This window comes from Manacus vitellinus, unplaced genomic scaffold (assembly GCF_001715985.3).
Source record: "Manacus vitellinus isolate BGI_N305 unplaced genomic scaffold, ASM171598v3 scaffold_20_pilon, whole genome shotgun sequence".
Classification (NCBI taxonomy): Eukaryota; Metazoa; Chordata; class Aves; order Passeriformes; family Pipridae; genus Manacus; species Manacus vitellinus.
Window position 1 is genome coordinate 12,515,203 of NW_021939471.1, and position 25,893 is coordinate 12,541,095.

The 25,893-nt window shown below is 36.1% G+C and overlaps 1 protein-coding gene across 1 annotated transcript in view; it reads left to right on the forward strand.

Annotated features, from left to right (window-relative positions):
- The window catches only part of TTN (titin), a 241,352-nt gene that overhangs the window by 128,551 nt on the left and 86,908 nt on the right, over window positions 1-25,893 (forward strand). The window contains exons 157-187 of the mRNA XM_018071672.2: window positions 2,177-2,272; window positions 2,834-2,908; window positions 3,833-3,913; window positions 5,070-5,174; window positions 5,698-5,775; window positions 6,157-6,210; window positions 6,526-6,609; window positions 10,445-10,495; window positions 12,582-12,977; window positions 13,178-13,453; window positions 13,683-13,958; window positions 14,113-14,252; window positions 14,719-14,845; window positions 14,932-15,195; window positions 15,302-15,568; window positions 15,705-15,968; window positions 16,509-16,648; window positions 16,775-16,901; window positions 17,021-17,287; window positions 17,387-17,653; window positions 18,099-18,365; window positions 18,456-18,595; window positions 19,545-19,671; window positions 20,420-20,562; window positions 22,869-22,992; window positions 23,826-24,092; window positions 24,240-24,337; window positions 24,479-24,647; window positions 24,745-25,011; window positions 25,169-25,435; window positions 25,527-25,805. Of these exons, the coding sequence (XP_017927161.2) occupies window positions 2,177-2,272; window positions 2,834-2,908; window positions 3,833-3,913; window positions 5,070-5,174; window positions 5,698-5,775; window positions 6,157-6,210; window positions 6,526-6,609; window positions 10,445-10,495; window positions 12,582-12,977; window positions 13,178-13,453; window positions 13,683-13,958; window positions 14,113-14,252; window positions 14,719-14,845; window positions 14,932-15,195; window positions 15,302-15,568; window positions 15,705-15,968; window positions 16,509-16,648; window positions 16,775-16,901; window positions 17,021-17,287; window positions 17,387-17,653; window positions 18,099-18,365; window positions 18,456-18,595; window positions 19,545-19,671; window positions 20,420-20,562; window positions 22,869-22,992; window positions 23,826-24,092; window positions 24,240-24,337; window positions 24,479-24,647; window positions 24,745-25,011; window positions 25,169-25,435; window positions 25,527-25,805 (5,583 nt within the window). The remainder of the gene's footprint in view (window positions 1-2,176; window positions 2,273-2,833; window positions 2,909-3,832; window positions 3,914-5,069; window positions 5,175-5,697; window positions 5,776-6,156; window positions 6,211-6,525; window positions 6,610-10,444; window positions 10,496-12,581; window positions 12,978-13,177; window positions 13,454-13,682; window positions 13,959-14,112; window positions 14,253-14,718; window positions 14,846-14,931; window positions 15,196-15,301; window positions 15,569-15,704; window positions 15,969-16,508; window positions 16,649-16,774; window positions 16,902-17,020; window positions 17,288-17,386; window positions 17,654-18,098; window positions 18,366-18,455; window positions 18,596-19,544; window positions 19,672-20,419; window positions 20,563-22,868; window positions 22,993-23,825; window positions 24,093-24,239; window positions 24,338-24,478; window positions 24,648-24,744; window positions 25,012-25,168; window positions 25,436-25,526; window positions 25,806-25,893) is intronic.

Genomic DNA, 25,893 nt, shown 5'->3' on the forward strand with positions numbered 1-25,893 from the left:
CTTCCATGCCCTCTGGATTTTTTTGTTGCAGTAATTGAGTGTTCCTTGCCCCTCTGCACTCTGTGGGGAGGGGTGAGAGCAACATCTGGTCATTTTGAGTCTATATATGCATGACCTTTAGTGCATTCAAGTAAAAATAACTAATATCTTTAAAGTGCCTGAAGTGGCTGAGGAGAAAGAGTCAGAAGAGGAGGTGCCGGTGGTCATTCCTCCAAAACCTGTGGCTGTGCCCAAGAAACCTGTGGGTGTGCCAAAGAAGCCTGTGGCTGTGCCCAAGAAACCTTTGGCTGTGCCCAAGAAAGCAGAGCCTGTGACTGTGCCGAAAGCACCGGAGCCTATGCCTGTCCTTAAAAAACATACAGTTCCTTCAGTTAAAGGTACATACATCAGTGACTGAGTCTCTTCTCTATTCTCTGGATACTTTTTCCCTTGTTTCACTGGTGTATGCAGGGCTAAATTAATAATATGTCACTTAAAATTTTATTATTCTTTATGTTTTGTATGCCCTACTCTTTTTAGACATTGCACTTTACGTTATTGTATGTATATATATGTATCTTAATATTCACAAAAATGAAAATTTACTAATATCTTTAAAGCACCTGAAGTGCCAGAGAGAACTGTCCCAGAAGAGAAAGTGCCTCTTACTACACCTAAAAAGTCACAATTGCAAAAAACAGAGCCTTCTCCAACCAAAGGTATATATTGCCAGGAGACATTTCCTGAGAATAAATATTTTCTATATTCTCTCTTTTCTTTGTTCCCAACTAAGTCTATAAAATGTGATAATTGTTTTTAGACTACCTTGAGAGAGACTGGAGCACAGTCTTTCATGATTATGACCACTGTTACTGTGTGCTAAGTGTCTTTGTTTTTTGTGTGTCTCATATGTACATTTATATACAGACAAATAAAAGAAACAATATTTTTTTTTAAGTGTCTGAGGTAACCGAGAAACCTGTCTCAGATGAGAAAGTACCTGTTGCTATTCCTAAAATACCTGAATCACTACCAAGTGAAGGTTTGTGCCATCATATCTATTACTATAAGGACAATCCTTTGTCCTCTTCTTCTAAATATAAGCTTTAAAATAGATGTTTTCCTTTTTTCTCATTGTAATGTTTGTGAATTGTTCATTTCCTATTTTAGATAATAGCAGTCAATATTTCTTGTATCTACTATTATATTTTAATTTTTGGAATTATAGTATGTGCTCCTGCACAGGATATACCTAAAAAACTATGTCTTTTTTTAAGATAATAGTAAATTCCCACTAAATTAGAGTCTCTCAAACCCTCATATTTGTAATCTGAAATTATTAGAGAGCATTGAATATTTTATTCTTTCCTATTATGTCTCATCCACAAATTTAATGTTTAGTTTATATTATATACATAAAAAATACTATTCTTCACGTAACCCAGATTCATTCTTAGAAAGAGAGTAGTTTCTCAAAATCTTGCATTTACCACAAAGGTAACAGATACTGAGTGATTAGTTTTCCTAATGTGTATTTGTCTGTGTCTTTTGGAGTAGCTTTCTTTGTAGTTATATCAATATAATTGTTCATGTGAAACCATCTTATAATTGAAAACTTACACCAGTTGTCAATATTCTTTAAAGAATATGAAATCATAAAGGAGACTGAGCCTGAAGAAGCAGAAGAAATTCCAGTTGTAGAAGTCGAAGAAGCTTTACCAGTTGAAGGTATACAAAGTACTTCCCTAGAGGCTGCCAGATACCTTTCTTTCATTACTGGGCATTCTTCATTCTGTCATTCCTCACATGTGTCTGTATGTTGTAGGTCTTTGTGTAATTTTTCCTTTGTCGATATGTTTTGCAAATTATTTCTGATCATTTAATTCTATGTACAACTTAAAGATTATTTTAAGTACTTTCATTTTGTTTCTTGTCCACACGAGTCTTCTCATCATTTGGTGTTCACCTTTGTTCTCATATTATTGACATGCTTTTTTAAGTCAGCTTGGATATTTCTATTGTGTGCATGCTACAAAGCAATAACCTAAGCCTCTTTCATGCTCCCATTTAATTCAATGATATTTTTTCACTGGTTTCACTGGAAATGGAAAATGGTGGTCTTTCGGTTTGTATTTTACTCTTCACATAACTACCATCACAATATATTTGTTCTAAATCTACCTAATATTATTTAAAGTGCTGCAACCTGAAAAGAAGGTCCCTGAAAAGCGAAAACCACCAACACCTGCTCCACCCACAGAAGATATTAAACTGGCAAAAGATCTACTTAAAGGTATAATCATCTGAAGCCACAAATAACAGTGGAAACTCAAACATATAATCTTTTAAAACTATACTGATGTATCTTGAAAAGAGTGCTTTTAAAGTTATCATTTTGTGTCTTTTTTATTTCTTTTCTAATTTACTATCACTTTAATGGTGCGCCTTACTAATGTTCAGTCTCTCATTATATTTTATGTGTTATGCCAAGTCAGTTTACATGGATTCTTTTCAACAGGAAAAAACCAATTCATTAAAACAATCTTAACCAAGTTAACACTTCCTTCTATCCTTAACGTAATTCTTCTCTCTTTAACGTATTCTTGCAAATGAAAAGAATCCCCAGCAATAATTTGCTGGTGTTACTATATGAACTTGGGTTTTGAATCAACTGTGCTTCCTACAGACCATCTGACTTTTTCTAAACAGTTAATCAGCAAGAATCTTTGCTTTGCAGCTTTTGTCCTTCTATTACATCAATAGTATTAATCAGTTGTTTGGATTTTTTAGAAAGCTCCTTTTTGTTTTTAATCTAATTATGTGTGTTGTAAAATTCACATAATTTTCTTTAAAGCTCCTGAATCAAGGAAGAAAGCTGTGACTGCAAAACCTGGTGAGACTCCGAAATTGGAACCCCCACCTGCTAAAGGTACCTAGCTACTATAAGGATCTTACTTAAAATAAGCCTCTCATGGGCCCAAAGTTGTAGTTCTTAGTATCTTCTTCTTTAATTGGCTCAGATATATCAAAAAGCTGTCTATGTTAAATTATGCTCAACAGTGCACCACTGTCTTGGGTGTATATGTTTGTGTTCTATTTATGTCCAGTTTAATCTCATGTCATGCAATCCTTGAGATGCAATAGACAGAATCATAGAAAAGTGAGAAAGTTTTTATGAGTTTTATCACTTGTGTAGATGCTCCCTTTGGTTTTCTGCTTAGGGAAAAATAAAATATAAAATACTGTTTAAATATATAGAGCATTGTTCCAACATATCTAGTTTATTATTTTTCTGAAATGTAACTTGTTTTTATGAGAGGATGCTTTCCAGAGATGGGGAGGAATAATGTATTGAGCAAGCCACTTTGCAAGTACTCCTTTATATTATTCATATGTACCGGAGTTTAAGATCAACTAAGCAGCTAAGCAGTGAACATCTCTTCTTAATGCTGTTCCAGATTTAGAAATTACACTGAATCCATATGAATATCACAGACAGTCAGCTCAGATGAATAGATATGTAACATAAGTCTGTAATGGAAGAGGAAAAGGAAATAAAAATGCTACTATAACTCTTTTTTAATACATAACCTTTATAGTTTTCTCGAACCATACTTCTCTTCTGTTGATTTGTATCAAAACTTTCTCTTATGTATAAGCTTAGGTGACAGCTGTAAGCAAATAATATAGAAAGTATATTATAATTATTTACTTCAATATCAGCATTTTACCTTTGTTTTAATATTCAGTAGTGAACCAGCATTTGATTTGTATGTTTGGACAGGCTAGTTGTTGGTTAGCTCTTATGACTGTTATGAACCTATAATAAAATCTGGAATAATATTCTTTTAAGTGCCTGGACTAGTAAAGAAACCTCGCAAAGTAATTCCTGAGGTTACTCCTCCACCAAAAGAAGAAGTTGTTTTGAAAAGAGGTATAGTAACTTGGCTCTGTTGTAAAAAACCCAGCAGATTAACCTTGTTCAGCATGTTCCCCTAAGTAAAATTGTTTTATGTGTGTGGTATGTAAAATTACATAATCAAATACTATCTCTTTTGTAGTTGCAGGGATGAAGTGAGGATAGCCAGAAAGTCTCTCAGATCCAAAGGATCTGTAATGAAAACAGAGCAGAACACTGAAAATCTAGTTCCCTATAACTCTCTTTACACTAGAGCTGAGAGTTTTCCACTGTCTTCAGCTTCTGGACCTCTGTCCAGTGACAGTGTAAATGTTATTGAAGTTACATACGTAGCCGCTGTACTCTATTTTATGGTTTTCTTAGAAGTAGTGCACAGATCACAGAATCCTGTGGTACTATTGGACATTTGTCCACTTTCCTGCAAAGTCTGGGACATTCTGAGTCCCTTTGTGCTCAACTATTGCTTAGAAAAATAAGGACTAATTCTAATTCTCTTTGAAATACCACAGACAGATGATTTGTGCCTATATACCTTACAGCCAACCTTCAAATTTCAGAGAACATATTAAAATATAGATATTCCACTTTTCAGACCCCTCAGTCATCAGTTATTTCAATCTATTAGATATTTCAATCTATTAGGTATCCAAGATGGAGGTTTGAGAGGACAAAAATAAGTGAAATAAATAAAATGAAAAATAGATATTATATAAATTTGAGCTCACCAAATATAATACTTGAAGATTTAATCTTGTTCTCTCTCTGAAGTCAATAGAAGTTTAATAATATTCCTGCATTTTTTCCCTAAAAATCATCTTTAACTCCAGTTATTAATTCATAATTACATATAGTAAGTCATCGTTTAAATATGTGAATAAATGTATGATATTATAAGAAATTTTATTCCATTATAGACAGTTAACATTGACATCTTTCCTCTCAGATGGACTACTCTTACTAAAACCTTCTTTTTGCCCTAATTGATTTGTATTTTAAAAGACTTTCAGAGTAGTATCTTGAATAGTTACAAAAATCTTCCATTTGTATTGAACTATATATTTTACTTTCCTGTTTCTTTATGATTGATAATATATATTTAATCTTTTCTTGTTCACTGTCTTATTCTTTGTTTGCCTGTGCTTTAAAAACTGAAATTCCTTTTCTTTTGAAGTTCTTAAAAAGAAACCTGAAGAGGAAGAACCTAAACCAGAAAAAGAGCCTAAACCAGAAGTTAAACCAGTACCTACTCCAGTAGAAAAAATTAAGAAACCTGAAGGTACTAGATTGCATTCAAATCTATTTGGTAAATTATAATTTAAAGAAAAAATAAAATCCCACTATTAAGTGGTATTCTCTTAAATTCAGGAATGAAAGTGAGATTTTAAAAGATGGCTTGCATTGACCTAATTATGTAAGTTAAAGCTTAGCTGAAAGCACAACCAAATTTCACATTCACATTTGTGTCAGAATTCTACATTTTGCGATTGTTTCTCAATCTTTATTGTGTGCATAAAAAAACTTTACAAATATTTTATAATACTCATAAAATATAACTACAGTGAAACATGTAATCCAAGTATTCTTTGATATAACATTTTACAAATACTTGTCCATTTCCCCATTTATTGTTTCAAATTTATTCAAATCTCACTCTAAGAAATACATATTCCTAAACCTTATGAACATCTGAAACTTTTATGTGTGAAAACAATGAAATTTTTAAATGCATTGGAAGTTACTGTATTTGGGAATTCAAAATGATTCACTATATCTTAAAAAGTTAAAATATTATTTTAAAGTTCCAGAAGTTCCTAGGAAGAAAACTGAGATACCTACCATAAAAAAAGAGGAGAAACATGTGCCTGAACCACCAAAAGGTACAGACATGTGGTGCTCTTTTTCCTTATGGCAGCAACTAAATTATATTCAGTGCTGAATATCATGCTATATTAACATAATGCATTACTGTCGTCCAGTCTGCCCATAACTACTGTGTCAAGATTAACCATTTTAAATTCTTCTGGGTTTCTTGTTGTCTTTAATTCTTCAGTGCTTGAAAAATTCATCTTTTTTTCCATTGTATCTTGCATTCCAAGAGTTCATCTCAAGTTAATTTCTTGCTTTTCGGCCGAATAAAATATAAACCAATAAATTCTGTCTTCATTTATCTCTCTCTGTTGTTTCTAACTTTCAATGTTCAATGTGATTACACAACATGTAAATTAACCTACTTGTAATTTCTGTGTTTGAAATGACAGAAACTAAGCAAGCAGTTGTGCCACCTCCTGAGCCTGAACCTAAACCTGCAGTAGGTAAGAACTCTTTAGTCATGAATATTGGTGAAGCATTTTCCATTCAGAGATTTCTGGCTGAAAGAACATTCACAGAATCATAGAATACCAGATTGGAAGGGACATCAAGGGTAATCTGGTCCAACCCTTTTTGGCAAAAGCACTGTCTAGACAAGATGGCTCAGCACCCTGTGCTGCTGAATCCTAGAAGTGTCCACATTAAACAAATTCCTTTGATATTAATAAGAGTGGAACTTTCATACCATCTACAAAACATTTTAAATATCAAACTTAAAATAATGTATTAAAACAAGAACTCTTTTTTCTTCCCTACAGCTCTAAAATCTCCAAAACCGGCTGCAGAACCAGCACCTGCTGTTACTGCTCCAGTGACAGCCCCAGTTGTTGGAAAGAAAGCAGGTATTTATGTTTATTCTATGCTATTTATAAGGTTTTTCTCTCTGAGATACCTAAATACCTTCAGGATAAAAAAAATGAAGAGCTATACAATAATTCATTCATTACAGGAAGATTTGAGGCCCTATTCAAGGATCTTATTACTCTAGGTACTGTCACCAGATCTAAAAGTGTCTCTGATATACTATGAAGATGAATCTGTGTTCTTTTTTTTCCTGGATGGTGATATGTCTGTCTTCATTTGTTGTCCTACAATGAGATTTGTGTATTCTGTTGATTCCTTCATGTTGTTTATGTCCTGATGTCTGCCTTTGAATTGCATCTTGTATTTTCTCTGTAGAAAAAGGGAAGTTACATGTTTCTAAACAATCATTGTGCTGTTTAGTTTTCTGATTTTAACTTGTCATTGAAGTCCTGAGGAAAAGTGGCAGTGGTGTTGGAGAACTAGAGTATTACTACTTTCATCTGATATGCTTACCCGGATCATAGCCTGCTGTGGAAAAAACCTGAAGATTCTGATTCCTCTGAAACACTCTGAGCCCATGCTCCACCAGCAGAACTGATGTACATTCTGCTTGCCCACCGTTCAAGGGGCCTCATGTTACAGATCTTGGGCAGTTGAGAAGCCTAGTCATGAATGTCTCTTGGCCACTGATCTGGTGATGTAGCCAGGCCTCCAGTGGCATAATTAACCCATTTTACATCAGTGGCCAGATAGCTGTCATTTTCTGCTACTTTTAACCTGGACTGGATTTAAATTGGTGATCTAATGAGACAATACTAACAGTGGTGAGACAATACTAACAGGTCTTCTGTTCATGTGTGCCATTCTTATCTTTCTTTTCTTTTGTGACTGTGTTGTAAATTTTCTGTTGTGTGGAGAAAAAATGTTCTGTGTTAATTTTATTTCAGGTATAGCTGGAAAATTTGTCTTAAAATCTTAAAACTATTGTTCTTGATCCTTATTCTTTTGGATTTTAACTCTCTAAATTACCTGTGAAACCTTTGTAGCTTCAGAAAAGCCTGATGCACCATCTGTACTAAAGCACAGAGGTAAAATGCCCCCAGTAGAAGAAGAAAAGCCTGAGTCAATTGTGTTAAAGAAGATTTTGGTTGAAAAACATTTGCACGTAAAAGAGAAAGTAAGTCCTAAGGAGACAATTCAGACAATAGAGCCTCTTGAGTACAAAATCTCACTGGAAACAGCTGATGGAATACTGAAGTCAGAGAAAGATGAGAAGGAGAAAGTTGCTCTTAAATATTTCATTCTGGCTTCTGAAGAAGAGGAAGCAGAAATGGCACCTGTAGTTCCAAGAAAGACTACTCTTACAGGTGAGAAATTAGAAGTCAAAATAGATCACATTACTTGTACAAAGGATGAACTACCACTACCTGATGAGGAACTGAAATTGATTTCTATAACATCTGAAAGTGTGGAAAGAGATTCTGGAGAAGAAAAAGAGGATGGAATTAAATTACTTGTTCATAGGGAAGGTGCCATAGAGAAAGGCTCTGACAAGTCTAGTGTTCTTCATGAAGGAAAGATTCTTGAGCATGGAAAAGAAGAAACTGAGTCAACTTACGTACCTAAACCCAAAAATCCATCTCAGCCCAGGGACCAGAAAAGACTTCTAGGAAAAGAGAAAAAATCAAAAATAAGTTTGCAACCTGAAGAATTTCACATTAAGGATAAAACTTTATTTGTACAGGATATCATAGAGGCAGCAATAGTTGAAACTCCTCTGCTTAGAAAAGAAAATGAGGGAGGAGGTTTTACTGTAGAGAAATCTGAAGTTCCTCTTGGAGAATCCATGAAGGAGCATGACATACCAAGTAAAACTCAACGGATTAATAAATCTGGTAGCACAGTAGCTGAAATTTCTATGGATAAGATTTTTAGCAAAGAAGCAAAGAAAATGGAAGATATTCAAGATTATGAGAAAGGTAAGAAACTGGACTTTACATCACCAGAACTACATTCCTTAGACCTATCTGAGGAGGCTGAACCAGCATTGAGAAAAGATGTTGACCTAGAACACCCCACTGAAGATGAGGAGTTTTCCAGAGAAAAACCTCACCTAGTCTTTAAACCATCTATTCCTAAGCCAGAAGTAGCAGAAAGGAAAGTAAGAGAAACATATTCTACAGAGAAAGAAGAAGTTCATTATGAGGAGGGTTCAGGACAATTGTTGACTGAGAAAGCACTGCTAAGTGATAAAAAAACAGGCAAAAGGATTATACCAGAGAAGGAGGAGAAAACTATCTTCAGCAGTCACACAAAAGAAGACAAAATTAGAAAATCAAATGTCCCTGAAAAGCTGCCTGTGGAAAAAGAATTTGATACACTGTTTACAGCAGAAGGGATCAAAAGTGAAGCTTCCATAGAGGAAAATGAAAAGGAAGTCAAAGATGAAGTAGTTGACAGATCCGAGTCAAAAGAGAAAGTTGCTATTCAGCTGCCAGGAAGTCAAGATAAAGAACAATTTCAAGAAGTTCATACCATTCAGGATGAACATAAAGAGGCTCTAGCTCACAAAAGCAAAAAAGGTCAAATTGAAGAAATGAAATCTGCAGAAGGTATAGCAGATGAAAAAACATCAACTAAACATGACATTGGGAAAAGCACAACTGGTACCATGACAAAAGAGAAGGGAAAGCTTTCAGACAAATTACCATCAAGCAAAGAAATACATGCAAATGGAAAAGTTACTTACTCCTCAAAGATAGGTAAGATAATAACTCCCAAGAAAGCAGGAGAGAAAGAATACCAGATATCAGAACCTGCTCATCTGATTGAGCAGGCCACTAGACTTTCAAGTGAAAACAAGAATTTGGATGCACCTGGACAATCATGTGAAGTTTTGGATGTTCCTGCAAAGTCTCATGCAAAGAGAGGTGAGGAAGATTGATGCTGAATTCTTCCACGAAGTGCTTGTACTGTTTGCTTCAGGAGAATATCACTTGCCATTGTGATGTTTTAGTAACACCATTCACAATTTCATCATAGTCTGTCAGCTGGCTGTACTGGCATTCAACCACTCTTGACATGTTTGTCTTACCTGTCTGTACATACATCTGTGTGATTACTGTTCATTGTCTTAGTCTTACACTTTTATAAGACTGTGTAAATCATTTTGTCTGCCATTATCTTCTTAGAAAAACTCACTCATTTTTTCTAGTATTCATTTTTCCATCCACTACACTAAAATCTGTCCTGCATTTCATTCATATCATTCTCCCATTAAAAGTATCTTTTATATTTCCTTTTACAAAAAAATAATGAGAAGCAACATAGCATGGCTAATATTTTCAAAATTCTGAGATGATTCATCACAAATTAGGTTACTGACAGAACATCCCTCACTTGTGAAAGTACTGCATTGTCCTGAGACATGTACTTAATTTACACAACTTGTAGGTCTGTTGTCTTCATTAGTAAAAGTGTGTGCTTTGTCTAAAAAAAATGCCAACATATAATTTTAATAGGTACTGAAACTATTTGGGCTGACAGGTGGGTATTGATCAAGGGCCTAATCTTAAATCTAGTATCAAGGAATGGCAAAATTTTACAAAAGAAGGGGCAGGACAATACATAGAGAAACTAGGAGGTTCTAAGGTGCCTGTTAATCCCTACTGCTTCCCATGCTTCAAGATATTGAACTTACCATTGAGATATAGACAGTATAAGTTCATATATAAACATATATGCATATGTTTATATCTTCTTCTCTTTGTACATGTAGGGTAACTAAAGGAATTAAAAATCTGATATGTAGAATAAATGCTTGTCTTAGATTTATTTAACTACATTCCTAATAATATTGTTGTTCTACTTCAGAGGCCAAGCCACCAAAGGAAGAAGCTCCGAAGGGTATCAGTCCAGTCAAAGGTAGGATACTACAAACCTTGTCATGGTTTTACCCCAACTGGCAACCAAGTACCACACAGCCACTCTTTCACACTGTTTTCAGCACAAGTTCAAAATACAGCCCCGTACAAGCTACTATGAATAAAATTAACTCTCCCCCAGCCCAAACCAGTACATCATCCACCCCTTATTCTATACCATTTACATCATGCTCAGGTCCCACACTATTCAATACAACCTCATTAACCATCACAACCCTTCCCATCCTTTGGTATGATGCACAAATATCATTCCCTTAGTTGATGAACTAGCACAGTAAAATGTCCATAAAATGTCCACTCATGTCCACAAAATATCCACTGAATTAATTTGGTCCATGACGTTGGGCTCCATCTGTTCTGGTGGTCACTCAGGACAGAAGAGTTGGTGTATTACATGGAGTTATTTGGCTCCAAAGCCAGCTCAAATTGGGTCACTGTTGCACTTGCACTTCTACTTGTAAGGCTTCTCCTCCTTTGGTTTGCATTGTTCCTGTTATAGTAATTGCTGTAACATACAGCTTAAATAATGGGTTACAATGATTTAAAGATATATCCATAAAAATCTTCACCCTTGGTCCTTTAGGGTCAGGTTGTAGGATTTAGCATGGCAATGAACTCTTCCCATTGCTCCTAGTCCAACTAGCAACATGGGATTCCTACTACAGTAATTAGTCTCCAGCATTAGAGCCCATGAGCTGCAGGGGGACAGCCTGCCTCACTATGGTCTACACCATGGGCTGCAGGGGAACCTCTCTTTCCCTGCTTCAGTGTGGGGCCCCTTCCACAGGAGACAGTGCTCCACTGATTTCTTCAATGTGAGTATTTTCCACAGGCTGCAACTTTTCATAAACTACTCCAGCATGGGTCCCTTCCACGGGGTGCAGTCCTTCAGGAACAGGCTGCTCCAGCATGAGTCCCCCCAAGGGTCACTAGTCCTGCTCCAGTGTCAGGTTCTCTTGGGGTCACAGCTGTCTGTGGGCATCCACCTGCTCCAGCATGGGGTCCTTCACAGGATGCAGGTGGATATTTGCTACACTGTGGACTCATCCACAGGTCACAGTCCCGTTGCCTTGAGTTCACACTGGAGCTCCAGCCTGTCCAGCACAGCAGCGCACACAAACAGCAGTGACGACCAGGCCATTGCCCAGCCCAGGCACATCCCAATGGCTGTCACCAAGTCATTCCCAGGCACAGCAGAGTGACATGGTCAGCACTGCAGCACTACAGCCAGCAACAAGAGCAAAAAGCAGCAACTAGCAAGCATTAGACTCTAACAATACAGTCAGGCAAGCAAACTCCATGGCAAGCACAGGAGCCTGTCAATTAACAGCTAAACAGCACTAACAGATTTTAATTCAATCTAACGCATTCCAGTCAAACTTGTTATCTCCAACCCTTCAAGCCCCACGCTGGGCACTGAAAAGGACTGTCATGGTTTAACCCCAGCTGGCAACCAAGCCCCACACAGCCACTCACTCATTCCCTCATAGTGGGATGGGGGAGAGAATCAGAAGGGTAAAAGTGAGAAAACTCACAGGTTGGGATAAAGATAGTTTAACAGGAAAAGCAAAAGCTGCACACACAAAGAAAGCAAACCAAGGAATTCATTCAGCACTTCCCATGGGCAGACAGCTGTTCACTCATATTCAGGACAGCAGGGTTCCATCACTTGAAGGGCAAATGTCATAACTGAATCTCCCCCCTTCCTCCTTCTTCTCCCCAACTTTATATACTGACCGTGACACCATGTGGTATGAAATATCACTTTGGTCAGCTGGGATCAGCTTTCCTGGCTGTGTCTCATCCCAACTTCTTGTGCACTCCCAGCCTACTCACTGGTGGGGCAGTATGAGAAACAGAAAAGACCTTGACTCTGCACAAGTGCTGTTCAGCAATAACAAAAACATCTCTGTATTATCAACACTGCTTTCAACACAAATCCAAAACACTGCCCCATACTAGCTTCTGTGAAGGCTATTAAATCTACCCCAACCAAAATCAGCCCAACCTATAACCAAAAGCAAGGAATCAGGATTAGTTTATTCATTTCTGAATCTGAATTACAGCCAAGAAGACACCTTCACCAGCAGATGCAGAAAGAAGGAAACTCAGGCCAGGCAGTGGTGGTGAAAAACCTCCTGAAGAGCCTCCATTCACTTACCAACTTAAGGCTGTACCACTGAAGTTTGTCAAGGAGATGAAAGATATAGTGCTAAAAGAAGCTGAGTCTGTTGGGTCTTCTGCAATCTTTGAAGTCCTTATTTCACCATCCACTGCAATTACCAGCTGGATGAAAGATGGAAGTAACATCCGAGAGAGCCCAAAACACAAGTTTATTGCTGATGGCAAAGATAGGAAGCTGCATATTATTGATGTCCAACTGTCTGATGCTGGTGAATATACTTGTGTATTACGACTGGGGAACAAAGAGAAGACCTCTACAGCCAAACTCATTGTTGAAGGTATTCCCTGTTTCAAATTTATGAATAATTTAGGCTAGCTACTCCTTAAGCTAGAAGAACTGGTGCTTTGTAATTTTACAGTAGTTGGTAGATGCATCCTTTTGTTTCTCTCAATCGCTACACATATTATTCTATAAGCTATTTTTGCATCACATGTTCTGTATATAATTGAACAATTGGAAATTATGTGTTTCCCACAGAACTCCCAGTGCGGTTTGTGAAAACACTTGAAGAAGAAACTACTGTCATTAAAGGCCAGCCACTGTACTTGACATGTGAGCTTAACAAAGAAAGAAATGTGGTCTGGAGAAAGGATGGTAGGATCATCAAAGCCAAGCCTGGGAAATTTGCTCTGGGTGTTATTGGTTTGTCACATTCTCTCACGGTCACTGATTCAGATGATGCTGATGCTGGCACTTACACTGTTACTGTGGAAGACTCTGAACTGTCATGCTCATCTTGTGTTAAGGTAGTAGGTAAGCAATCAAAATCATGTTCTCTTTTCTCTCTAGCATATTTGGGCTATTTTAAAATCAGAAAAGTTTTTTCTCCTAGTATTACAATATAAACAGACAGATAAGATTTTTGCAGCTATTGAAAGCTTGTTGTAATACAAAATCTGTTAGTTCTACTTCTTTTTATGACACATCTATTTTTAGTAAAAGTCTACTAAGCTGTATTCTTATTTAACTTTTTGTCATGCAGAGATTATAAGGGACTGGTTAGTAAAACCCATAAGAGACCAGCATGTTAAACCAAAAGGAACAGCTACTTTCAGCTGTGACATTGTCAAGGATACACCAAACATTAAATGGTTTAAAGGAGATGAGGAAATTCCTGCTGAACCCACTGACAAGACAGAAATCTTGAAAGAAGGAAATAAAATTTTCCTGAAAATCAAGAATGCTGGCCCTGCTGATGTTGGAGAATATTCAGTGGAAGTTGAAGGTCGCAGATACCCAGCTAAACTGACCCTTGGTGGTAAGAAATCTTTTTTTTTTTTTTTGATTATATTTAATCAGCTCATAGGCCGATGTTGAAAAACGTCTAAATAAAAAAAAGAGGTAACCTGAATTATTATAAAGCTCTATCAAAACTTGACCTAATTATATATGTGTTTATTTGTACATTCTAGAACGTGAAGTTGAACTTCTGAAGCCATTAGAGGATGTTACAGTTTATGAGAAAGAAACAGCAAACTTTGATACAGAAATATCTGAGGATGATATTCCTGGTGAATGGAAGCTGAAAGGAGAAATTCTGAGACCTTCACCTGTAAGCATCCTTGAATTTTACAACACAATGAATTTATATTAAACACTGTGAACAGGTTCCTTGAGTCTTTATTGCAAGATCTGTCATTACTACTCAGTCCAGAACACAGAAGGGCTAAACCATATGTTGATTAAAAAACACTGGTTCTCTAAGTAAGGATAATATGCCATAAAAGCTAAGTTTTGAAAGCCTTCATTTTCTTAAGGGATTTCAGCATGTAATTCAGACAATAATAGAAATATCCTACATACATTGTAGGAACTATTCTGGCATTCTAAAGAAGTGTGGAACACTGAATAAATTTACTCCATTTTTAAATTACTGAGTGAAAGTGTTAACTTTAAAAGCAATTTCAGTCTTTCTCCCTGACTGTTTAGTGCATATAAAATGTTTATAAAATCTTTTATTAAAAAACCTAGCAGTAAGGCATTGGCATTGTATTTACCAAACTCTGTCATCTCTCCAGACATGTGAAATCAAAGCTGAAGGAGGAAAACGCTTCCTAACCTTACACAAAGTCAAGTTAGAGCAAGCTGGTGAAGTCCTTTATCAGGCACTTAACGCTGTTACTACAGCTATCCTGACAGTAAAAGGTATGATGCACCATGGAGTATGATACCAGCTAAAACAGAGTTCACATGGAGCACATTACAAATGACGTGTTATGTTTTGCTTCTAGAAATTGAATTGGACTTTGCTGTGCCCCTGAAAGATGTTACTGTTCCTGAGAAGCGCCAAGCAAGGTTTGAGTGTGTCCTTACCAGAGAAGCCAATGTTATATGGTCTAAGGGCACTGATATACTCAAGATTGGAGAAAAATTTGACATCATTGCAGATGGAAAGAAGCATATTCTTGTTATCAATGATTCACAGTTTGATGATGAGGGAGAGTACACTGCTGAAGTTGATGGCAAGAAGAGCACAGCAAGACTGTTTGTGGAAGGCAAGTATTTTCTTATGAACAAAAGAATAAGAAAATCGATAAAGAATATATCTTTTAGAACTACATTAGCCTTTTTTCTGATGGTATTTATGTGTCTACATTACAGGTGTGAGGCTGAAGTTCATATCACCTCTACAGGATCAAACAGTGAAAGAAGGGGAAACAGCTCACTTTCAATTTGAGCTTTCTCATGAAGATATGCCAGTGAAATGGTACAAAAATGACAAGAGACTTCATACAAGCAGAACAGTTCTTATTACTTCAGAAGGCAAAATTCATAAATTAGAAATGAGAGAAGTAACACTTGATGATATCTCTGAAATAAAGGCTGTAGTCAAGGACATGAACACACAAGCCAACCTCAAAGTCTTAGGTAATACATCAATAATTTAAAATATGCTATATGATATGTATTAACAATTTTTATAAGTAGAAAGGGACAAAATATTGATGTTTTAGTAAATTCATTTTACTAATTTACCTTTACGTATCCACTATGCCTTTTGTAGAGGCCGATCCATATTTCACCGTGAAGTTACAAGACTACAGTGCTGTAGAGAAAGATGATATTACTCTGGAGTGTGAACTTAGCAAAGATGTGCCAGTAAAATGGTATAAAGATGGTGAAGAACTAGTAGCTTCCAACAGAATTTCCATAAAAACGGATGGCTTGCGCCGTATCCTGAAGATCAAGAAAGCTGCAGAGAGTGATAAGGGTGTTTACGAGTGTGATTGTGGAACCGACAAGACAAGTGCTAATATCCGCGTTGAGTGTAAGTTATCATGTCTTAGCTAAGGAAAGTACTGAAACCTTTGTAAAATGGTGTAGACAGACAGACACTCTCTAGAGTACAAGACCAAAAATGTACCCATAGAAAGCATGCTGTCACAATGAATAGCTGAAGTATCTAGATTTACAATTATTAAAAGTATTTACTAGAAACAATATATCTGAGGATATATAAATGGCTTTTGTAAAGACAGTGATGATATATTAGTCTCTATGTCAATTTACAGTAAGGAAAAAAGCAGTTAGCTTAGTTCACTGCAACAGATATCTGGGTTAGTTATGAGGAAAAATATTCTTACTAAAAATAACTAAATTTTCAGACATATTATAGAAGGATGCTGTAGACTGCCAAAAGTTGCAGCTTTTTAAAAAGAGGTTAGATAAACACTTATTGGTCATAGCATTTGAATGCCCAAAAGAAGGAATAGGGAGAGAGTTGAGATCCTTTCCAATATTACATGTTTATGGCATGGACTTTGTGAGTAAACAGATGTGAACTTTTGATTATTTTTTTTTATTTTAGCTCGCATAATTAAAGTGGAGCGTCCACTGTATGGAGTGGAGGTATTTGTTGGTGAAACAGCACGCTTTGAAATTGAAATTTCTGAGCCTGATGTCCATCCTGTATGGAAGCTAAAGGGAGAAACTCTAACACCTTCTCCTGTAAGCTTACTTCTTTATTTTCAGACCATAATTTACAGCAGAAAAACATATTTAATAATAATGGTTTTTTGGTGGTTTCTCAGAATATTCATATTTGGGGTGGGGGGTGTGTTTCTTTATCACCAGGACTGTGAAATCATTGAAGATGGGAAGAAGCATATTCTTGTCCTTCATAACTGCAACCTTGATATGACTGGAGAAGTGTCTTTCCAAGCTGCTAATGCTAAAAGTGCTGCTAATCTGAAAGTGAAAGGTACAGTCTGCATTTGGCCGATATTTCCACATGTGTTTCAGGGTATTAGAACAAATCTAGCATCAGCAATTTCTGTATGAACCTATCACTGATCTGAAAGATCTCTTCTTTGATTTCAGAATTACCTCTCATCTTTATCACTCCACTGAGCGATGTGAAGGTCTTTGAGAAGGATGAAGCTAAGTTTGAATGTGAGGTATCCAGAGAACCCAAGACTTTCCGCTGGTTGAAAGGAACAGAAGAGATCACTCCTGATGAAAGATTTGAAATTGTTTCAGATGGAACAAAGCATGCTCTGATTATTAAATCTGTTGCCTTTGAGGATGAAGTTAAATATACATTTGAAGCTGAGGATAAAAGAACAAGTGCCAAGCTAATTATTGAAGGTTTGTTAGACTTTGCCTTCCCAGGAAAGTTTTGCATCATAGTACTTGAATGGTTTTTATTGATAATGTTATTGTTAATGAAATGTTACTTTGTTATAGGTATCCGCCTGAAATTCATTACTCCTCTCAAGGATGTAACCAAAAAGGAACGAGAAACTGCAGAGTTCACTGTGGAACTCTCTCATGAAAATATCTCTGTTGCCTGGTTCAAGAATGACCAACGACTACATACCAGCAAAGTGGTTTCAATGACAGATGACGGCAAATTCCATACACTCACAATTAAAGATCTTACTATTGATGACACTTCTCAGATTAAAGTAGAAGCTATGGGCAAATCCTCAGAAGCTAAACTCACTGTTCTTGGTAAGAATACCCAAAAGAATTTACCTGATGTATATTGTCAGAAGAGTCTTATTCATAAAAAATGACAGTCAGAAATTCTTGGAGTTGGTCTAAATCTACATGTGATTTTGAAAATTTTACGATTTCTTTTTCTTCTGTGGGTCTCTGTTTTCCTATTCACAAAGGATGATTAAAATAACTTTAAAATTTCAAGCAACTCTTGCAAAGTTAGTAATTAGATAACTTAAACAGTGCTCTGAAACTCCTAGAACATCAAAAGAAAAAGAATTGGTTTTTAGATGTTTATTGTTTTCCTTCTTACAACAGCCCTGTGAAATATTTATAAGGACTATATTTAATCCTTCTTGCAGGACATAAACAAGAAATGTATTTTATGGCAGAAACGAATCGTTTTTTTCTGAAAGACTAAAACTTCAGACTGAAACATCTTAACTTTTGCTTGCAGAGGGAGACCCTTACTTCACTGGGAAGCTGCAGGATTACACTGCCGTAGAGAAAGATGAAGTAATCTTACAATGTGAAATCAGCAAGGCAGATGCCCCAGTGAAATGGATGAAGGATGGCAATCCGATTACTGCATCAAAGAATGTTGTTATTAAGGCTGATGGTAAAAAGAGAATCCTTATTCTCAAAAAAGCTTTGAAGAAAGACATTGGACAGTACACTTGTGACTGTGGTACTGATCAAACCTCTGCTAAACTCAATATTGAAGGTATGGTGATTTTAGTGGGCTGCTCTGTAGTAGAGACCTTGTGGGATCTGCTAGGCATTGCGGGAGTCAATCACTTTTTTTTTTCTGCAGACCGGGATATTGAGATTGTACGACCACTGTACAGCGTGGAGGTGATCGAGACAGAGACTGCCCGTTTTGACATTGAAATCTCCGAGGAAGGTGTTCATGGGAATTGGAAGCTAAAAGGAGAACCCCTTACTGAATCAGCTGTAAGCAAATATTTCAGGATGTTTTTTATGTATGTCTCAACAATTTGCAGGGAGCTAGGGTGTAAGGGAGGCTTCAGAAACCAAAAACAATCTCTTTATGCTTTCAATAAGGGTTACTGTAATAAAAATACTGGGTTTTTTCATTAGTAACTTTTAAAATGTAATACAGACTTAATCCAAAATGTTATATAAAATGGCTAAACCATACATTATTTTACATAAATTGGTATATTCTTTATTACTAGTCCTTAACAATCATGCATCCAAAGTGCAAAGACCTTGTATAATTCACTTAAACATAATGGCATTTAAAAATACAAACTCTGTGTTACCTGCATTTACCTCAATTTTTGAGTTATGTTTGGTTTAAATAGATGTAGATCATATTTTCAAACCCTTTTTCATTTCTGTGACAGTTAAAATTAGTATAAAATTGTATAGAGCTTAATCAAATATTCTTAATTCCTTGATGAAAGGATCTGGAAAATAAAGAAACAATACAATCACAACTGGCAATAATTTGGCAATTCCTTGATGTAACGGTACAAATGTGAATAATGCACAAAGATCAGAAGTTCCATGAAATCAATCTCTGGATAAGAGAAGGAAAGGTCTTTTCAAGTAAAGGTCACAGCACAAGCTTAACAATTTCTAGTTCCCTTAGGGGAACTAGGCCTCTGGCTGATCTACATATTGATATATTGGCTAGTTAATCAGCAGACAAATGTGGTGCCTCTTTCCCTTTCTTTTTAAGAGGAAACAGACTGTATTAGGAAGAGACTTTGAAAGAAAAGGCCTATGAATGAATGTTTTTAAAGTGTATTTCATGTGGCAGTGGGCCTAAGTTTGTGAGTGGAGAAGACGAAAACAAATGCATGATATGAAGAAAAGTAGTAGTAGTTCTTGTGGTGAGGAGTACAAAAAAATTGTTTCAATTCTATTTTTGCAGGAATGTGAAATCAAGGAAGAAGGCAAAAAGCACTTCCTTACACTGTACAATGTGCGCTTAGATCAAGCTGGTGGAGTAGATTTCCAAGCAGCAAATGCCAAGTCTGGCGCTCACCTTCGAGTGAAACGTAAGTGTCTTTTAAACTGAAATTAATGAAGCAAAAACATGGTACTCATTGCCTCTTGGGAATGGGTGGAAAATCTCTATAGTGTATTGCATCCCTAGTGATCCTTTTAAGTATAGCAACTCAAGGATTAGTTACTCAAATCATCTTAATTTTTTAGTTTAGGAACGTCCTATATGTTTTTTAACCTTGTATATAATTTATTTGTATAGGAGAAGTAAAATTCAGGAGATGGCCTTGAAGGCTTCTTCATGGTCTGGCATCATATGCTGTTATGAAATCAAACTGTTGCAAGCAAAGGCTTTACTGCATGAAAGTATCATGTTAACTGGAGAGGATAGGATAACAGTGATATCTGGGGATAGGGTTAAGAGCTTGATGGACAGGGACAGACTACACGGTTGAAGACCACTTGTTTCCCACTCCAATCCTAGCCCTCGCTATTTTGGAAAACACATGCCTTATCTAGCAACAGGCATGCAAGGCTTGGCAGGGAGACAGATGCACAGCAACTTTCTTGCTGACCTTGTTCAATTTAAAGAAACACGCTCTGCAAATAGGAAATTGTAGGTGACCAGCCCTCCCCTAAGAACCCAGGGTGGCCTCTTCTATTTAGGGAATTTAAAGAGCAGCATAGCGATGTCTGTCTCTCTTGAGGGAAGCCACCATGGAGATTAGTACATAAGGGGAGCAGCAGCATTTTCTTGGGTAGAAGTGAGTAATCTGAAAATTATGTCTTCTCCTTACCAAGCTCGAGTAATTGGCTTGCTGAGACCCCTCAAGGATGTAACAGTGACAGCTGGGGAATCTGCAACCTTCGATTGTGAACTCTCTTATGAGGGAATCCCAGTAGAGTGGTTCCTGCAAGGAAAGAAATTGGAGCCCAGTGATAAGGTAAAGAAACTAAATTTTGCTTTTCCTCATGTTTCCTCTTCCTTCTTCTCTTTCAAGTCTCTTCCCCTTCTTTATTTATTATTTATTTTCTGCCAGTAGAAGTACTAAGGCACAGCAATATTATAGTGCTACTGTGCCAAAGGGTAAATCCTCAGTAAATCAGATATAGCAATTTTTTTCCCAGAACTTCCAGTATTCTGGAATACTATGAGTATTTGTTATACAAAGGGAAACTAAGGTTCCAAAATCTGAATAATTACAACAGTGATTTTGTGTCTGGTTCTGTTGGATACTCAGCCACAGGGATACTGAATACTTTTTGCTCAGGTTACTTGTGATTACAGTGAGAGGATTTTGAAAGGTGCTATCAGGAAAAGCTTTTTTTCCTCCTGAATGTTGAGTTGCAGTCCAATTCTGCATATAAGGGGATTAAGAGGATTCAAATTCCATTTCAGGCATTTGTTCTGGCTCTCCAGATAACTCTCTGGGCAGATTTGCTTGTCAAGCACTTCTCACTAGCTATTTTTAACCCTTCATCAAGTGCTGGCTCTTTACTCTGAGATCTGAGCAGCCTGGAATGCAATCAATTTAATATTTAAAGTTAATGGTAGGGGCAATAAATAAAGAAACATAAATAAATACATCAAGAAATGTAAAGGATTATTACTGGGTTTAAGACTTCTTTTTTACATACTAGACCTAAAGAAAATAAAGCAAATGAAAATAGAAGTTGGAAACCTCACACAAAGAAAAGTTTCAAGGCATTACATGACCTAACAAAGTTTCAGAACTTATAATAATGCTGCTAATAATGCTTTGTTGTAGATTTTTTTTCCTTTTAAATACAAATTTTAACATATTATTTTCAGGGTTTGATAGATCTTTCTAAGCTTCACCAAATTTGCATAAATAAAAACTATTTCATAAGAGAAATAGAATATAAAAATAGGGGAAAAAAACAGATCATGGTGATAGGGGACCCTATTAGAATATTTAAGGACAGATAAACAAAGTTGAAAGTCAGTAGATGAGGCATGAAATAAATCAAGGTAATTATTTCTGAGTTTCAGAATGAAAATGTGAAAAACTATTGATCAGTGCATAGGATTGATAGTTATTACTGCCTAGGAAGAAAAATATTTTATGTTCCAGATTCTGTATGATAGAGCATTATTTTGGTCCTATCTTTCTGAGCTATCATTACATGAAAAAATATTTGAGGTTTTCATTCAGTTTACATATACAGTCAAAACTGTCATTTGACTTCAGTTGAAATTTTATCAAGAAGAAATTGAGAGTAAACTATATATTTACTTAATGTATCACTTTCTACCCATTTAAAATAGACTCTTGAAACATATTTACAACTCTCTTCAAAAATCAATCTAATTGTAGAAGTGTTTCATTTTAGCTGTTGCTAATTCAAACCTTTTCAGCTTCACAGATATAACCTTTATAGATTGAAGTGACTTCTTTGTTTATCTTTGCTGTTTATCTTGGTCAAATATATATTTGGCTTCATCTCAGTCTCTTTCAGATGAATACTCACTAGAGAGAGTTTTCAGGAGCACAATGACCATTTGGGAGGAAGGACAGCCTCTTTCTTCCTTCCTTCCCTGTGAAACAAAAGGGGCTGCCTTCTCAAAAGCAACTCATTATTTTATCCTTGTTCCTTAGCAGAAGCTTACTTTTCACCTTTATTTTTCTAAACCAGCATCTACCACCTAGTCACATACTTCTCTGAAAACAGATAAAAAGAATTCTTCAAGATCTGTGTTAAAATCTACAGCATGAATAAGTAGCAATCCTCTTGACGGCTGCAGTGCAGGATGTGTCCTTGAATCTTCCAGGACCCCCAGGTCCACTCCTAGAGAAAAGGGATGTTTTTGTAGGAGTAACCCAATACAAAACCATGATTACAAAGTAGTTTCTGCACAAAAGTTAGTCTTTTAGGCAGAATGTAAAGTCAAAATTGCATTTCCAGAAGAGTGCGTGTGTGCGGTGCCAAACCTCTTTATATCTGTACATTTTTACTTTAGATGTAGCCATCAGTAATACCAACTTTTCCCCATAGATTTGCTTATTTTTTATCTGTTCAAAATAGACATGATCTCAAGTCGGCCTCAAAATCCTCAAAGCACTGAGGATTGAGCTATATCTAGTATATACAAGAGGAAAGTATCAAAATTTCATATAAAAGTGGGCAACCAAACTCCGCAGATAATAAATAACAATGCTATTTCATGAAATATTTCTTAAATATTTGTTGTAGATAATTACAAAGGGGTTTTAATTTACTTTTTAAGGTTGTGACCCGTGCTGAAGGGAGAGTTCACACACTTGTTCTGAGAGACGTCAAATTAACAGATGCAGGAGAGGTATCACTGACAGCAAAAGATTTCAGAACTCAAGCAAATCTTTTTGTGAAAGGTAAGTCAGTCATTTTAGTTAAACTATAATCAGTATTAACGGTCCATTCATTATTCACTCTGGAATAAGATGTGAATATACACCATATATCAAATGAGCAGGATCATATATATGACATTGGATGGGTAGATAACTTTCCTAATTAAAAAAAGCCACCTAGTTAAAAATCTCTGTGCTTCACAGAAGAGCTGAAGAAAGGGGAAAATACTGAAAATGTATGAGATGTGGGAGATGAACCAGTTCATTAGGACTTCTAGGGCTTTATTGCAGACTTGAACATTCAATTGGCCTTTATGGCTCCTGGTGGCTTTTCCTGTTCTTTGGAATGTCCAGAAACCTATGAGAGCATAATTCTACCATCAGACAAGGGATATAACATTGTCTGTATACCCACTTGTACACTTGCAAGCTGTGTAATATTAAGAAATAAAAAAAGGGCACACACTAATCCAGTAATTCAAGGAAAAACTTAAAAAAAAAATCCTCCAAGGTCAGTGTAATTTTAGAGTCACTGAGATGACATGGGTATGGTTCAGCTAAAGAAACTGATTTGCAAGGCTTTGTCATGATTTGTAATTAAAAACCCCATGGATAAGGATATCATTCAGTCTAATCTTACAGTAGGCTGAAAATGAGGAAATTAACAGAATTAACAAAACCATGCCTGTGCATTAGAAATAAAGTTTTAAAAAACCTTCAGCAGAGACATCCAAGAGCCTTTTTGATTATTCAGTCAAGCAAAATTAGTAAATAGCATGGGACTGTTCTGTATAAGCAGAAGACTGGCTATCATTTAGATCTTTTCTATCAAAAAATCCATCTGTCTCTTTTAGAACCCCCTGTTGAATTTACTAAACCACTCGAGGACCAGACTGTTGAAGAGGAGGCCACTGCAATACTGGAATGTGAAGTTTCCAGGGAAAACGCAAAAGTTAAATGGTTCAAAAACGGAGAAGAAATTCACAAATCAAAGAAGTATGATATAATTTCTGATGGCAGGGTCAGAAAACTCATCATCCATGGCTGCACACTGGACGATGCAAAAACATATAGCTGTGATGCTAAGGATTTTAAGACATCATGTTTTCTCAATGTAGAACGTGAGTAATTTACAGTTTTCTACAAAATTTCTAGGTGCTATAAAAGCTATGTACTAGTGTCTATGACTAATAATAATATCAGTGTCAGCAATTTTTTCTTCTCTACTGTAGACTTTCCTCTGCTAAACATTTCCTTTTCTCTTACAGCTATTCGTGTTGAGTTCCTGAAACCTCTAACTGACCTTGAGGTTAAAGAAAAACAATCTGCTCGGTTTGAATGTGAAATTTCTCGTCCAGGTGTCAAGGTCAATAATAATACTTTTTAATCTCAGTAACTCCTTCAACTAATGGAGACAACTCTATTACGTAGTTATAAAAGAAAATACAACTGAAATCTATGACGAGTGTGTTACTATTAATAACCATGTTAATTTGTTCTGAAACAGGTGAAGTGGTTTAAGGATGGCATGGAAATCAGAAAAGGCAAAAAGTATGATATAATTTCCAAAGGTGCAGAACACATTCTTGTTGTCAATAAATGTGTCTTTGATGATGAAGCTGAATATTCCTGTGAAGCAAAAACAGCTCGAACTTCAGGCCTGCTTACAGTGATAGGTAAACACAGTGTTTTACAATCTAATATGTGAAAAATAAAAAATGTGAGGGTTTTTTTATGACAAGCTTTAATCATCTTTCAAAATTCTTCTTGCAGAGGAGGAGGCTGTTTTCACAAAAAATCTTCCTGATCTTGAAGTAAATGAAAATGACACTGTAAAATTGATCTGTGAAGTTTCAAGGCCTAATGCTGAAGTTACTTGGCTTAAAGGAGATGAAGAGGTACCTGATGGTGGTAGATTTGAACACATTTCTGATGGTAGAAAGAGAATTCTTCTTATACATAATGCTCATCCAGAAGATGCTGGCAAATATACTTGCAAGCTCCCAAGCTCAAGTACAACAGGAAAACTTACTGTACACGGTAAGTGTTACTTTGGTGGCCTTGTTTTCTGGAAAAAAAAAAAAAGAATAAAATTAAAAATATTTCAAAAACAGTAAGAATACACAATTTTGTTTATTCCCTTCACAAGTAAAAATAAAATAAAATTATACATATCTACAAAAATGTTTTCTTTCAGAACTTGCAGCAGAATTTCTTACCAGACCACAAAATCTTGAGGTGCTTGAAGGAGAAAAAGCTGAATTTGTCTGTACAGTATCCAAAGAGGCCATTGAAGTACAGTGGCTGAGGGGTGACACAGTCCTGGAGCCTGGTGATAAGTACGACATCATTTCAGATGGCAAGAAGAGGACACTTGTGGTTAAAGACACTGTTCTAGGAGATACAGGAATGTACAGTGTCATGGTTGGTGAAGCTAAAGCTGCAGCACACTTAGGAGTGATTGGTAAGCTTTATTTTATCAATATGTAGGTGCATGTTTTGTTGCACTCCTTATACTATATGATGTTCTATTTCTTCTGTTTTCTCAATTTCAGAAAAACTCAGAATTATAACTCCCCTTAAGGACCAAGAAGTTAAAGAGTGTCAAGAAGTTATCTTCCACTGTGAAGTTAATAAAGAAGGTGCCAAAGAGAAGTGGTACAAAAATGATGAGGCAATATTTGATAGTGCAAAGTACATTATTGTTCAGAAGGGTTTAGTTTACACTCTCAGAATCAGAGACGCAGAGCTGAAAGATCAAGCTACCTACAGCATTGCACTGTCAAACCAGAGAGGTGAACAGGTCAAAAGCTCTGCTGCCTTAACAGTATTAGGTAAATCTCTTGCACTGTATTAAAATTGTTTCATTAACATTCAGTTTCATATGAGGATGTAAAAATGTTCACTTTTTTGTCATAACAG